Below are 15,234 nucleotides of genomic sequence, written 5' to 3'. Positions count from 1 at the left end.
TGCCAGCGTCCCTCTTGCTCTTCTGGCTTGATGCAGTGCCAGCAGAGGCCGCCGCTCCCGTTGGCGCTGCTGGGACTGAGGAGCTACCAGCCCTCTGATTGGCCAGCAGCTCCTGGAGACGGGAACTCTTGCCTCAGAGGGGTGGAAACCTCGAACAAGGTCAGTTAAGAGCCTGGGCCATGCAAAATCACTGCATAGCTTCCAGGCCCGGGGGAGGCGGGCTCGCCCCTGACTTTTCAGATGGTGGGCACAACATAAAATTCCAACCTTTGGTTCTATGCTTCTCAAAGCCTTCAACAACTGGGGATTTTCCTTGTCACATGTCTGGGTCAATTATAGATTAATTAATAGAGATTGATCTCTATGATTAGTTAACAACTCCATTATCATTATATCAGGCGACTATCAGGATAGCAGAAGGTGAACTAGATGGACTTGGTCTTGTCTCGTCCAACTGTTCCTAAATATTGATGGTTTTGCTTGTTCCTCCTGTACATAACTTGTTTATGATCCAATGGTTGATAGGTAATTGATTGCTTTTCCTGCTGTTATCCTTCTAGATCCTTTCAAGTACCAGTATGGCCCAGAGCGATCAAAAAAAAACTATGTCCACTCAGCCGATGCATGGCTCATCAATGCAATAAGACATGCATTTACCCACTTACTCATTGGGATTTGGTAACAGATATACATGTCAAACATTAGGGTCAGGAAAGAAGGTGACACTGGGATCTGATTATCACCCTGGTATAAGATTAGTCCCTGTACTTAGACAGTGTACAACTTCCAGTTCCATTTTCGATTATCGTGCACATCAAGGTGAGCCAAAAAAATATGCTGGGAGTGCAACAGTTTCACTTCCAAGCTTGTTGACATTTCTGATGCTCATACTGTTCCTGCCCTGGGAGTGTTTGATGGGACAGTGTAGTGGGAGCTTTACTCTGTATTAACCCATGCTGTACCTGCCCTGGGAGTGACTCCACCCCGTTCAGTGTTTCCGTGTCTGTGAATTGAGATATGAATGTTTTATTACATTAAAGGTGATTTATAAATGCGAGTTGTGCTTTCTTGTTGCAAAGAGGCTAATCCGTGGTAAGGACAAGTTTGTCTATCGGTCAGCGAGCCTCCCACCTGTACAGTTCTGATACTCCTACCTGCCTGTCCTTTATTGTCGTTCATATTCCCTGTCTGGGGTTGGAGGAGGAACTGGGAAGGGAGAGATACGTATGAGTTGAGTCTGGTGACATTTAGAGGAAATCCTTGACCTGAAATCTAGACCTTCCGATCTCCATAGCCAGTTCGTGAACAGATCATCTTTTTATTAGGCACTTTACAACTTTCTGAACTCAACATCAAATCCAAGAACATTAGGTTATAGACACTCCTCCCATTTTTTCAGACAGCAGGTACTGGAAATAGTTCTGCTATTGTCAATTACACCTCCCCTAGACCCACTATTTTTTTCGTTACTTGTCCCATTACCATTCCCTTTGCCTTGCACTGCCATCCCCTCTGTCACTGAATCACTCCTGCCCTCCATCCTATGATAGAGCTTCCATTTTGTTCTTTCCTCTCCTTTTCCCTGCCTCAGCACTTGTTTAAAAACTGCTAAATCTCTATCTTCTTCCAGTTCTGATGAAAAGTCATCAGCTTGAAATGCTAACTCTGTTTTTCCCTCCACACAAGCTGCCTGAGCTGCTGAGTATTTTCCAGCATTTTTTGTTTCTATTCCATAGTCAGTTGTACATTCCAGTGGGCATCAAGGACCAGCTGATCAGCTCTGCATCTGTAAGCAAAAACCTTCTCCTGAGGAGCACCAAGACAAGAGTAAATAAAGTAAGGGATACCAGACAACAGGTCTGTATCAGCCTGTGTGCACCTCTGACAGCACAAGTCTCTTGAGACAGATGCTGTCCCTGAGTAGGCCTGGAACAGAAGTGGTGGAGCCCATTTGTCCACTGCACACACCTCTCTGCTGACCAGGTTAACTGGGCCATGCTCAGTAACAGCAACATGATGCAAAATAGCACAGAGACTTCCAGGCCTGATAAACCACCAGTACGGGGTCACATCACTCACGGGTCTTCGGCTCATATCACTGCCTAGAGTAGAAGGCGGTTAGTTAGTATACGGAGCAGATACTAAAATGTGACCCACCTTGTCCACAAAGCATCTCGCAATGGCAACAGGATCATGATGACAGCTGTCAAGGTCTTGCAGAAGGTCACTGCGAAGACAGAGTGTGGAGAACAGAGAGACAGACCAGAGTACGAGAAACGGAGGGACAAGGGGAGAGAGGGGGAAGAGAGGGGGAAGAGAGGGGGAAGAGAGGGGGAAGAGAGGGGGAAGAGAGGGGGAAGAGAGGGGGAAGAGAGGGGGAAGAGAGGGGGAAGAGAGGGGGAAGAGAGGGGGAGAGAGATTCAGGAGGATTGGAGGAGGGAGGAAGTGAAAGGGAGGGAGGAAGTGAAAGGGAGGGAGGGGAACATCAAAGGAAGAGTGGGGTGGGGCGAGAGAGCGGTGGGTGGGGGCGTGAGAGAGCGGGGGGGGGGGCGAGGAGGAAACAGAAGGGACAAGGGCAAAGACAGAAGGGATAGGAGGTGGAGATGGGAGAGAGAGAGGTACAAAGAAGGGGAGAGAGCGGTGAAAGGGGGAAAAGAGAGAGGGAGAAACAAAGGGGTGAGTGAGAGAGAGAGAGAGAGAGAGGGAGGGAGGGAGGGAGGCAGCAGGAGAAAGGGAGAGGAGGAGACAGGGAAAGAGAAAAAGATGGGAGATTTGGGCAAACAAAGACAGTAAGAAAGAGCGAGACAGGGGAAAAGGGGGACATAGGGAAAGAGAGGGTGAGAGGCAAGAGAGAGAGGAAGGAGACAGAAAGGGAGAGACAGGATCAGGGCAGCAGGAGATGGGGAGAGATGAAGGATTAGAGAAAGAAAATGGGTTGAAAAAAGGAAAAGAAAAAAGGAAGACAAAATGAAGAAGGAGATGGGGAGGAAAGGATAGAAAACAAAGAGGAAAAGCAAAGGACAGAGGGAGAGAAAGAATATAAATATTAGACGATAAAACATCAAAACAAATAACTACCTCGGCTAATTCCAACTGAAGAATTTGCATGCATTTGCCTGGAAAGGAAATGTGAAAATGGTATGATGATTTACATTTACCGATTGCATGCCAAACCATTTGAATCCATTTCAGCTGACATCAGAAACCTTGGATAGATGTTGACTTTGTTGGTAAATCAGCAGCCAGATTTAAAACTCCCCATAATTTTATTTCCACTGAGGTCACTACCACCCATTTACATTATCATGCACAGTCAAAATCTTCCCATATCTATCTGTTGTGTAACACACAAGAACATATGAAATAGGAAGATAGGCCATTCGGCCCCTCGAGCCTGCTCTGCTATTTAATAAGACCATGGCTAATCTGATTATGGCCTCAACTCCATTTTCCTGCCTGTCCCCCCCATGACACTTGATTCCCTTGTAGATCAAAAATCTGTCTAACTCAGCCTTGAAAATATTTAATGATTCAGACTCCATTGCTCTCTGGGGAAGAGAATTCCAAACACTGATGACACTCAGAGAAGAAATTCCTCCTCAATTCTGTCTTAAATGGCAGACCCCTTAATTTGAAACTATGGTTTCTAGTTCTAGATTCCCCGAAGAGAAACATCCTCTCAGCATCTACCCTGTCAAGTCCCCTCAGAATCTTATATGTTTCAATAAGATCACCTCTCAATCTTCTAAACAACAATGAGTATAGGCCCAAACTGCTCAATCTTTCCTCATAAGACAACCCTTTCATCCCAGGAATCAGCCTAGTGAATCTTCTCTGAACTGCTTCTAATGCAATTATATCCCTCCTTAAGTAAGGAGGCCAAAGCTTTACACAGTACTCTAGGTGTGGTCTCACCAATGCCCTGTACAGTTGTAGCAAGACTTCCCTACTTTTATACTCCATTCCCCTTGCAATAAAGGACAACATTTCATTTGCCTTCCTCATTACTTGCTGTACCTGCATGCTGACTTTTTGTGATTTATGTACAAGGACACCTAGATCTCTCTGTACTGCAGCATTCTGCGGTCTCGCTCCATGTAAATAATATTCTGCTTTTCTATTCTTCTTGTAAAAGTCGACAACCTCACATTTTCCCACATTATACTCCATCTGCCAAATTTCTGCCCACTCACTTAACCTATCTATATCCCTCCTCATAACTTGCTTTCCTACCTATCTTTTTATCAGCAAATTTGGCGACAACACACTCGGTCCTTTCATCCAAGTCATTAATATAGATGGCAATTAGTTAAGGCCCCAGCACTGATCCCTGTGGGACTCCACTAGTTACAGTTTGCCAGCCCAAATGTGCCAATTTATCCCAACTCTCTGTTTCCTGTTAGTTAGCCAAGTCTCTATCCATGCTAATATATCACCTTCAACACCATGAGCTCTTATCTTGTGTAGTAACTTTTTATGTGGCACCTTATCGAATGCCTTTTGGAAATCCAAATACATTACATCTACTGGTTCCCCTTTATTCACCCTGCTTGTTACATCCTCAAAGAACTCTAATACATTTATCAAACATGATTTGCCTTTCATAAAACCATATTGACTCTGCCTGATCGTATTATGATTTTCTAAGTGTCCTGCTACTACTTTCTTGATAATGGATTCTAGCATTTTCCCAATGACTGATGTTAGGCTAACTGGTCGATAGTTTCCTGCTTTCTGTCTCCCTCCTTTCTTCAATAGAGGTGTTACATTTGTGGTTTATCAATCCAATGAGACCCGGACTCTAGGGAATTTAAATTACAACTAATGCATCCACTATCTCTGCAGCCATATCCTTTAAGACCCTGAGATGTAGGCCAACAGGTCCAGGGGACCTGTCAGTCTTTAATCCCATTAGTTTTCCTAGTACTTTTTCTTCTAGTGATTGTGACTGTTTTAAGTTCCTTCCTCCCTTTTGCCTCCTGATTTTCTACTATTCTTGTGTCTTCAACTGTGAAGACGGATGCTAAATACTTGTTCGAGATCTCTGCTATTTCCTCATTTCCCATTATTAATTCCCCAGTCTCACCCTCTAAGGGACCAATGCTCATTTTAGCTACTCTTTTCCTTTTTACATATTTGTACAAGCTTTTACTGTCTGTTTTTATATTTCTTGTGAGTTTTCTCTCATACTGCAATTTCTCGCACTTTATTATTTTTACTGTCTATTCTGGAGTCTGACACTGTAGTAACTCATGATTTTGGTGTGTGACACAAATACAGTAACTGTCTATTCCAGAGTGTGACATGCTATGGTGACTAACTATTTCAGTGTGTGACACCATACTGTGACTGTCTATTCCGGCGGTCACATCCCTTAGGATAGGGTCTTCTGATTTGGTCCATGGTCAGGGACAAGAGGGTGTGTCTGCAAGTGCGGGAGCTATGGGGACCCCAGAATGTAGAAGCAGAGGAGTCTCAGCCTTTGCAATTGTCTAACAGGTTCAAGGTTCTCTCAACCTGTATGGATGAAAGTGGGGCTGCAAGACGGATGAGCAAACTGACCATGGCACCATTGTACAGGAAGCCATTCAAGCTGGGGGGTAGTAAACAGGAATGTAGTGGTAGTACGGGATAGCATAGTCAGGAGGGTAGACATAGTTCTCTGCAGCTGAGAGCGAGAATCCAGAAGGCTGTATTGCCTGCCTGGTGCCAGGATTCGGGACATCTGCTGTGGGCTGGAGAGGAACTTGCAGTCAGAGGGGGAGGATCCAGTGGCCGTGGTCCATGTAGGTACTAATGACATTGGTAGAACTAGGAAAGATGTTCTGCTGAGGGAGTATGTGCAGCTAGGGTCTAAATTAAAAAGCAGAACCTTAAATTATTACCTGAGCTACAAGCAAATTGGAGTAGGGTAAATATGATTAGGCAGTTAAACGCATGGCTCAGAAATTGGTGTGTGAGAAATGGGTTTTGACTCGTGGGGCACTAGCACCAGTACTGGGGAAAGTGGAAACTATAACTTTGGGACAGTCTGTACCTGAACCACGCTGGGACCAGTGTTCTGGCAGGTCGTATAACTAGGGCAGTAGAGAGGTCTTTAAACTAAATAGTGGGGGCGGGGGAACAGGATTGAGGTGGTGAGATAAATTAAGTGGAGAAGACAAGGCAAGAGAGCAAGGTAGCAATAAGGAAAATGATGATCTGAGTGTGGCAGGAAGGGACAGAGTATACAAACCTAAGAGTGCACCAGCAGATAAGACTAGAGGTTACAAAAATAGTAAAAAGACAGAACTAAAGACTCTGTATCTGAATGCACATAGCATTCATAACAAAGCAGATGAGTTGACAGCTCAAATAGTAATAAGTATGTATGATATGATAGCCATTACAGAGACATGACTGCAAGATGACAAAGACTGGGTACATGACATTTAGGAGGGCCAGGAAGCTAAGAAAAGGTGGAGGGGTAGCTCTGTTAATTAAGGATGGCATTGGTACAATAGAGACAGATGGCCTTAGTTCTAGAGATGAGAAATAGTATAGTTAAGAAGTTACTGTGGAAGTGGTTTATAGGCCCCCTAACAGTAATCACGCCGTATGGCGGGGTAGACAGGATGAAATAACGAGGGCTTGTGAGAAAGGTACGACGATAATCATGGGTGATTCTAATCAAAATATAGATTGGACGAATCAGATTGGCAAAGGTAGCCTGGATGATGAGTTCAACAGAGTATTTTCGGAACAGTTTCTTGGAGCAGCATGTTCTAGAGCCAACCAGAGAGCAGGCTATACTAGATCTGGTACTGCAATGAGATAGGATTAATTAATGACCTCATAGTGAAGATGTCCCTAGGTAGCAGTGATCATAATATGATCGAATTTCACATTCTGTTTGAGGGAGAGAAGGGCGAATCTAAGACTAGTATTTTAAACTTAAATAAGGGCAATTATGAGGGCATGAAGGCGGAGCTGGCTAAAGTAAACTGGCAAATTAGGTTAAGGGAAAGGTCAGTAGAGATGCAGTGGCAGACATTTAACAAGATATTTCAGAATACTCAGAAAAGATACATTCCAGTGAGAAAGAAAGACTCTAAGGGAAGGACGTTCCATCCGTGGCTAACTAAGGAAGTTAAAGATAGTATCAAATTGAAAGAAAAAGCATATAATCCCATGAATATGAGTTGCAGTTCAGAAGATTGGGCAGAATATAAAGAACAGCAAAAAATGACTAAAGGATTAATAAGGAGGGAGAAATTAGAGTACAAGAGAAAGATAGCTAGAAATATAAAAAAACAGATAGTAAGAGTTCTACAGGTATTTATAAAGGAAAAGAATAAGTAAAGTGAGCATTGGTCCTCTAGAGAGAGAGAGAGTCGGGGGAATTAATAATGGAAAATAAGGAGATGGTGGATGAATTGAACAGATATTTTGCATCCGTCTTCACTGTAGGGGATACAAATAACATCCCAGACATAACTGTGAATCAGGATGTAAAACAATTATAATCACCAGGAAAAGGATACTGAAAAAGATTATTATAACTAAAAGCTGACAGGTCCCCAGGTTCTGATGAACTTCAGCCTAGGGTCTTAAAAGAAGTGGCAGCTGCCATAGATGCGTTGGATTTAATTTTCCAAAATTCCCTAGATCCTGAAAAGGTCCCATCTGATTGGAAAATAGCAAGTGTGACTCTTCTATTCAAAAAAGGAGGGAGACTGAAAGCAGGAAAAAACAAAAGCAGTTAGCTTAATGTCTGTCATGGGGAAAACGCTATTATTAAGGAAGTTATAGTGGGCCACTTAGACAATCTTAATGTAATCAGGCAGAATCAACATGGTTTTATGAAAGGGAAATCATGTTTGGCTAATTTATTGGAGTTCTTTGACTAAGTAACAAAGAATGTGGATAAAGGGGAACCTGCAGATGTGCTTTACGTAGATTTCCAGAAGGCATTTGATAAAGTGTCACATCAAAAGTTACTAAGCAAAATAAGAACTCATGGTGTAGGGGGTGACATATTAGCAAGGATAAAGGAGTGGTTGGCTAACAGGAAGCAGAGAGTAGGGATAAATGGGTCTTTTTCGGGTTGGCAAGCTGTAATTAGTGGAGTGCCACAGTGATCAGTGCTGGGACCTCAACTATTTACAATTTATATCAATGACTTGGATGAAGGGACCGAATGTATGGTTGCTAGATATACTGATGACTCAAAGATAGGTTGGAAAGTAGGTTGTGAAGAGGACATAAAAGTCTGTAAGGAATATAGATAGGTTAAGTGAGTGGGTAAAATGTTGACAAATGGACTGTAATGTGGGAAAATGTGAAGTTATCCACTTTGGCAGGAAGAATAGTGAATAGATACAGCAAGCAATTAGGAAGGCAAATGGAATGTTTTTGTTTATTGTAAGGGGAATGGAATATAAAAGTAGGGATGTTTTGCCACAATTGTACAGGTTATTGGTGAGACAACATCTGGAGTACTGTGTACAGTTTTGGTCGCCTTATTTGAGAAAGGATATAAATGCATTAGAGGCAGTACAGAGAAGATTCACTTGACTGATACCTGGGATGGGTGAGGTTATCTTATGAGGAAAGGTTGGACAGGTGGGGTCTGTATTCAATGGAGTTTAGAAGGATGAGAGGTGATCTTATTGAAACATATAAGATTCAGAGGGGACTTGACAGGGTGGATGCTGAGAGGATGTTTCTCCTTTTGGGAGAGACTAGAACGAAGGGACACAGTTTAAAAATAAGGGGTCTGCCATGTAAGATGGAGATGAGGAGCAATGTTTTCTCTCAAAGGGTTGAGAGTCTGTGGAACGTTCTTCCCCAGAGAGTAGTGGAAGGAGAGTCATTGAATATTTTTAAGACAGAGGTAGATAAATTCTTGACTAACAAGGGAGTCAAAGGGTATCGGGGCAGGCGGTAAAGTGCAGTTGAGGCCATAATCAGATCATCCATGATCTTATTAAATGGCAGAGCAGGCTTGAGGGGCTGAATGGCCTATTCCTGCTCCTAATTTGTATCTTCGTATATGTCTGTGTATTCCGGTGTCTAACACCGTACGGTGACTGTTTATTCAGGTGTCTGACTGCCTATTCCGGTGTCTGACACCATACGGTGACTGCCTATTCCATTGTCTAACACCGTACTGCGACAGTCTATTCAGGTGTCTAACACCGTCCAGTGACTGTTTATTCCTGTGTGTGACATCGTACTGTGACTGTCTATTCAGGTGTCTAACTGCCTATTCCGGTGCCTGACACCATACGGTGACTGCCTATTCCATTGTCTAACACCGTACTGCGACAATCTATTCAGGTGTCTAACACCGTACAGTGACTGTTTATTCCTGTGTGTGATATCGTACTGTGACTGTCTATTCAGATGTCTAACACCGTTCAGTGACTGTTTATTCCTGTGTCTGACGCCATACAGTGACAGTCTATTCCGGTGTTAACACCGTACAGTGACTGTCTATTCCGGTGCTAACACCATGCAGTGACTGTCTATTCAGGCGTGTGACACTGCACGGTGACTGTCTATTCCCGTGTGTGACTTTGATTGGTGACTGTCTATTGTGGTGTGTGATACCATACAGTGACTGTCTATTTTGGAGAGGAGACAGAGTGGTGGAGAAGGAAAATGAATATCAGGCAATAACATGTCAAAACATTTTCAGCAAGTCATTACTATGGTCTTGGCTAATTTCAACTTCACAGCTAAAAACAGTGACCAATGTTGGCATGAAACATGTGAGGGTTTCACAAGAGAGCAGAGTCAGAGGAATGCAGAAATCTCGGAGGCTTGTCGGGTTGGAGGAGGTCAGCGAGAGAGAGAGAGACGGGAGAAGTCAATAAATTTTAAATTTGCACCTTTGTGGATCAAGAAGCCAATTAACCACTAGCTCCAATCCCTCATTGCTAGCCAGTTGCTCATGCAAGTAATTCCACAGCTGTTTCTCAAAGTCCTCCACAAACAAACATGTCAAGTCAGAGAACACAGCCCCTCACTGACATTGGCTTTTTTTCCTTCCACTTGGTCTCCTCAGGTTGTGTGCTGAAACAAGAGAGTGAGGGAGCTGAACAGATGTGAGAGTGGGACAGATGCTGAGACTACACTGCTCCTGTAGACATGCAGAGAAAGGGATGGGGACACACACAGACACACATGCGGTCATATGCGAACACACGCAGATCAGCACGCACATGCAGGTGCGCAGAGGAGTGGGAAGCGGAGGGAAGAACAGGATGAGGAAAAATCGAGGGTCATGCACACAACTCACCTCTAGAAGAGGAGGAAGTCCTATCGGAAGGCAAAAATTAATATCCAGCAGTGAGATTGGGAGACTTAAAAGCATAGACATCAAAAGATTACAATTAATAGCAAGCTGCCAAGAGAGCAGTTGAACCACTGAAACCGAAATGTGCCCAGCCAATACCTCAAGGCTCCTGTAAACACAAATCTCCATCCAAAGTTTACTAGTGTAGTGAGGGTGAAGGGGTGGTGGTGAGGGCGGTGGGGAGGTGGAAATGGCTGGAGGAAAAGGCAAACAGACCATGGCCAATGTCCCAGGGTCTAATACAGATCCGCCCAGTGTCTCAGGGCCTAACACTAATCCACCCAGTGCCCCAGGATCTAATACAGATCCACCCAGTGTCCCAGGGTCTAACGTTGATCCACCCAGTGTCTCAGGGTCTAACACTGATCCACCCAGTGTCTCAGGGTCTAACACTGATCCACCCAGTGTCTCAGGGTCTAACACTGATCCACCCAGTGTCTCAGGGTCTAACACTGATCCACCCAGTGTCTCAGGGTCTAACACTGATCCACCCAGTGTCTCAGGGTCTAACACTGATCCACCCAGTGTCTCAGGATCTCACACTGATCCACCCAGTGTCTCAGGATCTCACACTGATCCACCCAGTGTCTCAGGGTCTAACACTGATCCACCCAGTGTCTCAGGGTCTAACACTGATCCACCCAGTGTCTCAGGGTATAACACTGATCCACCCAGTGTCTCAGGGTCTAACACTGATCCACCCAGTGTCTCAGGATCTCACACTGATCCACCCAGTGTCTCAGGGTCTAACACTAATCCACCCAGTGTCTCAGGGTCTAACACTGATCCACCCAGTGTCTCAGGGTCTAACACTGATCCACCCAGTGTCTCAGGGTCTAACACTGATTCACCCAGTGTCTCAGGGTCTAACACTGATCCACCCAGTGTCTCAGGGTCTAACACTGATCAACCCAGTTTATCAGTGCACTCAATACGAACAGTTGACTAATATTCTTTGCAGATGAAAAACAATGTCATGGCAAAGCAGACCTGATTAATTAAGCTTGTAATCAGAACAGCTCTGTTCTGCTCATTATAAATGGAGTGTGGCAGGACATATTAAATGGCTGTGCACATATGCAAAATATGCAATTAAACTGTAGCTGAGTCATGCAGAAACAAATAGAAAGCCTCAGCTAACTTGTGCATAGCAGTTAAAAAACAAACAGTTCCTGTCCCTGGTTGTTCCTGAAAGACTACTGGTGGCCAGTATTGGCTGTTCCGTGAATCCGGCCAAGTGATCAGTCGACACAAAAAGCCTCTCAGAAATGAACAAAACAACGAAGTGGAGTTTCCAGTGGTCAGGAGAGAGAAAGGAGTTGGTTTATGCTAATGCCAACCTTGTGAAGTTAATTAATATAAGTCAATTAATATAAAAACAGCACATATTGTACTCACAGATATGTATCAAGATCCCATGAATAGTGGAACAAGTCTCTTCTCAGATGCTGGGTAAACTACCAGTGATCTACAGTTTGCCTGAGAAAGCCCAGGTATCAATACAATCTAACAGCACACAAGGCCATTCAGCCCATCATGCCTGTCCTGGCTTTTTCAAAGAGCTATTCAATTAGTCTCGCTCCCCTGATCTCTGCCCAGAACTGTGCAAATTTATTCTTTTTAAGTATTTATCCAATTCCCTTTGAAAGTCACTAATGAATCTGGTTCCACCCCCCTTTCAGGCAGTGAATTCCAGATCATGACAACTTGCAATTGTTTGACTTCAGTCAGCTCTGGCTGAGTGGAACTGCTCTCGCCTCTGAGTCAAAGTCGTGAGTTCAAGTCCGACTCCAGGGACTTGAGCACATGATCACAGCTGACACCTCAGTGCAGCACTGAGGGAGCACGGTCCTTCAAATGAAGCATTAAATTGAGTGCCATTCTGTTGTTCCCAGCAGTTTAGGTGGAGGATCAAGCTCCTGCAGCACAAATTCTCCTGCTGACCTGGCCAAAATTCCTTCCTCAACCTACATCACCAATAACAGATTATAGAATCCTATCGCACAGGAGGAGGCCATTTGGACCAATGTGCCTCTGCTGTCCCTTTGAAAGAGCTATCCAATTAGTCCCACTCCACAGCATTTTCCCCATAATCCTGCAAACTTTTTTTCCTTCAAGTATATGGCAATTCCCTCCTTGAAAGTAATTATTGAATCTGCTCCATCACTCTTTCAGGCAGTGTATTCCAGATCATAGTAACTTGGTGCACTGAAAAAATTTCTCTTCGTCTTCCTTTGCCAATTACCTTAAATCTGTGTCCTCTGGTTACTGCCCCTCCTGCCAATGGAAACAGTTTCTCCCTATCTGCTCTATCAAAACACCTCATAATTTTAAACACCTCTGTTAAATCTTCAAATAACAGACAGAGACAGCAAGCAAAGAGTTAAAGAGAAGAACTGATCTGGTAAACGATAGAAGGAGTGAGGAAAGGGGAAAAGCAAGGGAAAAAGAACTGAAAATAGAAAAAAAAATGATCAGCTATGAGAATGGAAGTGAAATGACGAACGCAAAGTGAAGCCGGGTCCCTCCCTGTACCTGTTAAACTCGTAGATGTCCTCAATGTTTCCAAACAGGGCAGAGACATGCTCAGGCCTGATAGGTAAATCCAAAGCATCAATGATGCAACCGAGATAGTCCTGGCAGCGGAAAATGAGAAATACACAGAGGTTAGATGTGCGACCTTTGAACCAGAGGCTGCAGAGTCTATATGGGTGTCATCTGGTCCCAACACAAACTTGATTTCCTAGCCAACAATTACATCCAAATCCCTCTCTGGCCACTGAGGCTGAACCGGACTGTTTGTATATTTGGTGTCTTTTTCGACCCTGAGCATAGCTTCCGATCCCATACATATCCTCCATCGTTCCATATCCATTATATCATCTGTCTCCATCCCTGTTTCAGTTCATCTGCTGATGAAACTCTCCACTGTGCTTTCGTTATCTCCACACCAATGCTCCCGCTAAGCTTCATGCATGTACCGGCCGCGCAGAAGCCTGGAAGGCGCTGCACGGCTCTTATTTTGTGTTAAATATCATGCGTGTGCAGCTGTGAAAAAAAAAATTAAGTCACTGGCTGTGTGCAACAATGAAATTTTAAAGGGAATATTGCTCCAGGCTCCACTATTTCAATGCTCTCCTGGCTGGTCACCCGCCTTCCACCCTCCAAAAAACCTCAGCTCATCCACAGGTTTGCTGCCGATATCCTAACTCAGCACATCCATTCACACATCTCTCTTGTGCTAGCTGGCCTACAGTGGCTTCCTGGCAAAAGCCTTAAATTTAAAACTCTCATTCCTGTTTTCAAGTTTCTTCATGGCCTTTCCCCTCCCTATCTCTGTACTCGCCTTCAACCCTACAACCTTCTGAGATCTCGGAGTTCCTCCAATTCTAGCCTTTGGACCATCCCCCGATCTTCTTCATTCCACCATTGGCAGCTGTGCCTTCGGCTGCCTCAGCCCAAAGCTCTGGAATTCCCGTCCTAAACCCCTTCACCTCTCTACCACCCTCTCCTCCTTTAAGATGGTCCTGAAGAGCTACCCTTTTGATCAAGCTTTTGGTCACCCCGCTTAACGTCTGCTTCTTTGGTTCAGCATCCATCTTTTGATCACATCGTGGCCCATCTTTTTCCACCATAGAAGTTGCTACATATAAATGCAAGTTCTTGTTGTTTTATCCCTCTAAGTGCTCTCGGGGACAGCCCTATGATTCCTAGTCGGCACAGAGACAGTGAGGTCCAGAGAGCGGTTCAATCTGAGGGTCTGCCTAGCCAGTATAGTTCAACAGCCCACTTTGTTCTCCACTCCTCCATTAATAAAAAAGGAAAGTTTACATTTATAACAGCAACTTGCATTTATATAGCACCTTTCACAACTTCAGAACGTCCCAAACGCTTTACAACCGATGAAGTACATTTGAACAGTAATCGCTGTTGTAATGCAGGAAACGCGGCAGACAATTTGCACACAGCAAGCTCCCACAAACAGCCAGGAGATAAATGACCAGCTAGTGATATTGGTGGCGGGGTTTAAGTATTGACCAGGACACAGAGAAGAACTTCCCTGCTCTTCTTCAAAATGGTCCCTTGGGATCGGTCAGGCCCTTCCGAGACAGCAGCCGGGGACTCGGTTTCACATCTCATCCCGAAAGACGGCACTTCAGAGGTGGGAGTGATACCTTTGAGCCAAAGCCGACAGGAGGTTAATCCAGCTTACTTACCATTATTTCTATAGCATTCTTCTTGATTCAAGACTTACTCGGTCTCTGGCAACAGAGGTGCCACAAATGAGAGATAAGAGAGTGAGCTGTAAAGACCCCACCCTGCCTTTATCAAGTCCCTGACAAGACTCCTCCTGTATCTAGAATAGTGCAAGCTGAACAAGCAGCAGATTAGTAGATATTGATTGAGGGAGGCAGAGGGCTTGGCGGGGCCCGTCGATGCAAGGCACTAAAGGGCTTTCCTAGGGAAATATTTCAGTATAAAACCAGTCTGGTTGCAGCCCCTCTGGGAACTTGTGTCCAGTCTTCAGAAACAGTGAAGTACCTCAGCACAGCCATCGTCGGGCTCGTTCAGGTTAATGTAGCAACAAAGCGATTTAGCCTTCTTGCTGCAAAGTGGTTTAGCATCGTTGCAAAGGGGAGGGGGTGAACCCCACATTCCTGCCATTTACTCAAGGCTGTTATGTCCACCAAGTACAAGGTATCACTGAGCTGGGTGGACAGGGCCTTGGGCAATGTTTAATTAGTGTAAACATCCTGTGTGAAGGGCCAGTGTCTCAGCTTTCATCATGAGCTCTGAGTTGCTGGCATCCACCTGTTCGAACATTAAACAACACACACATACAGCCCATGTAAGAGGTAAATGGACTGGGATATGGGACAGTGCTCATGTTG

General features: G+C 44.5%; 1 protein-coding gene across 1 annotated transcript in view; it reads right to left on the bottom strand.

Moving 5' to 3' along the window:
* plekhg3 (pleckstrin homology and RhoGEF domain containing G3) overlaps positions 1-15,234 on the bottom strand; it is a 196,450-nt gene that overhangs the window by 43,676 nt on the left and 137,540 nt on the right. Inside the window, exons 5-6 of the mRNA XM_068039586.1 lie at positions 12,878-12,978; positions 2,158-2,227 (exon numbers count right to left, since the gene is read on the bottom strand). Of these exons, the coding sequence (XP_067895687.1) occupies positions 2,158-2,227; positions 12,878-12,978 (171 nt within the window). The remainder of the gene's footprint in view (positions 1-2,157; positions 2,228-12,877; positions 12,979-15,234) is intronic.

The sequence above is a fragment of the Heterodontus francisci genome, chromosome 9 (genome assembly GCF_036365525.1).
Source record: "Heterodontus francisci isolate sHetFra1 chromosome 9, sHetFra1.hap1, whole genome shotgun sequence".
In the NCBI taxonomy this organism is placed as follows: Eukaryota; Metazoa; Chordata; class Chondrichthyes; order Heterodontiformes; family Heterodontidae; genus Heterodontus; species Heterodontus francisci.
The sequence above is the reverse complement of the archived record's forward strand: the minus strand, read 5'-3'. Positions and strand labels throughout refer to the sequence as shown.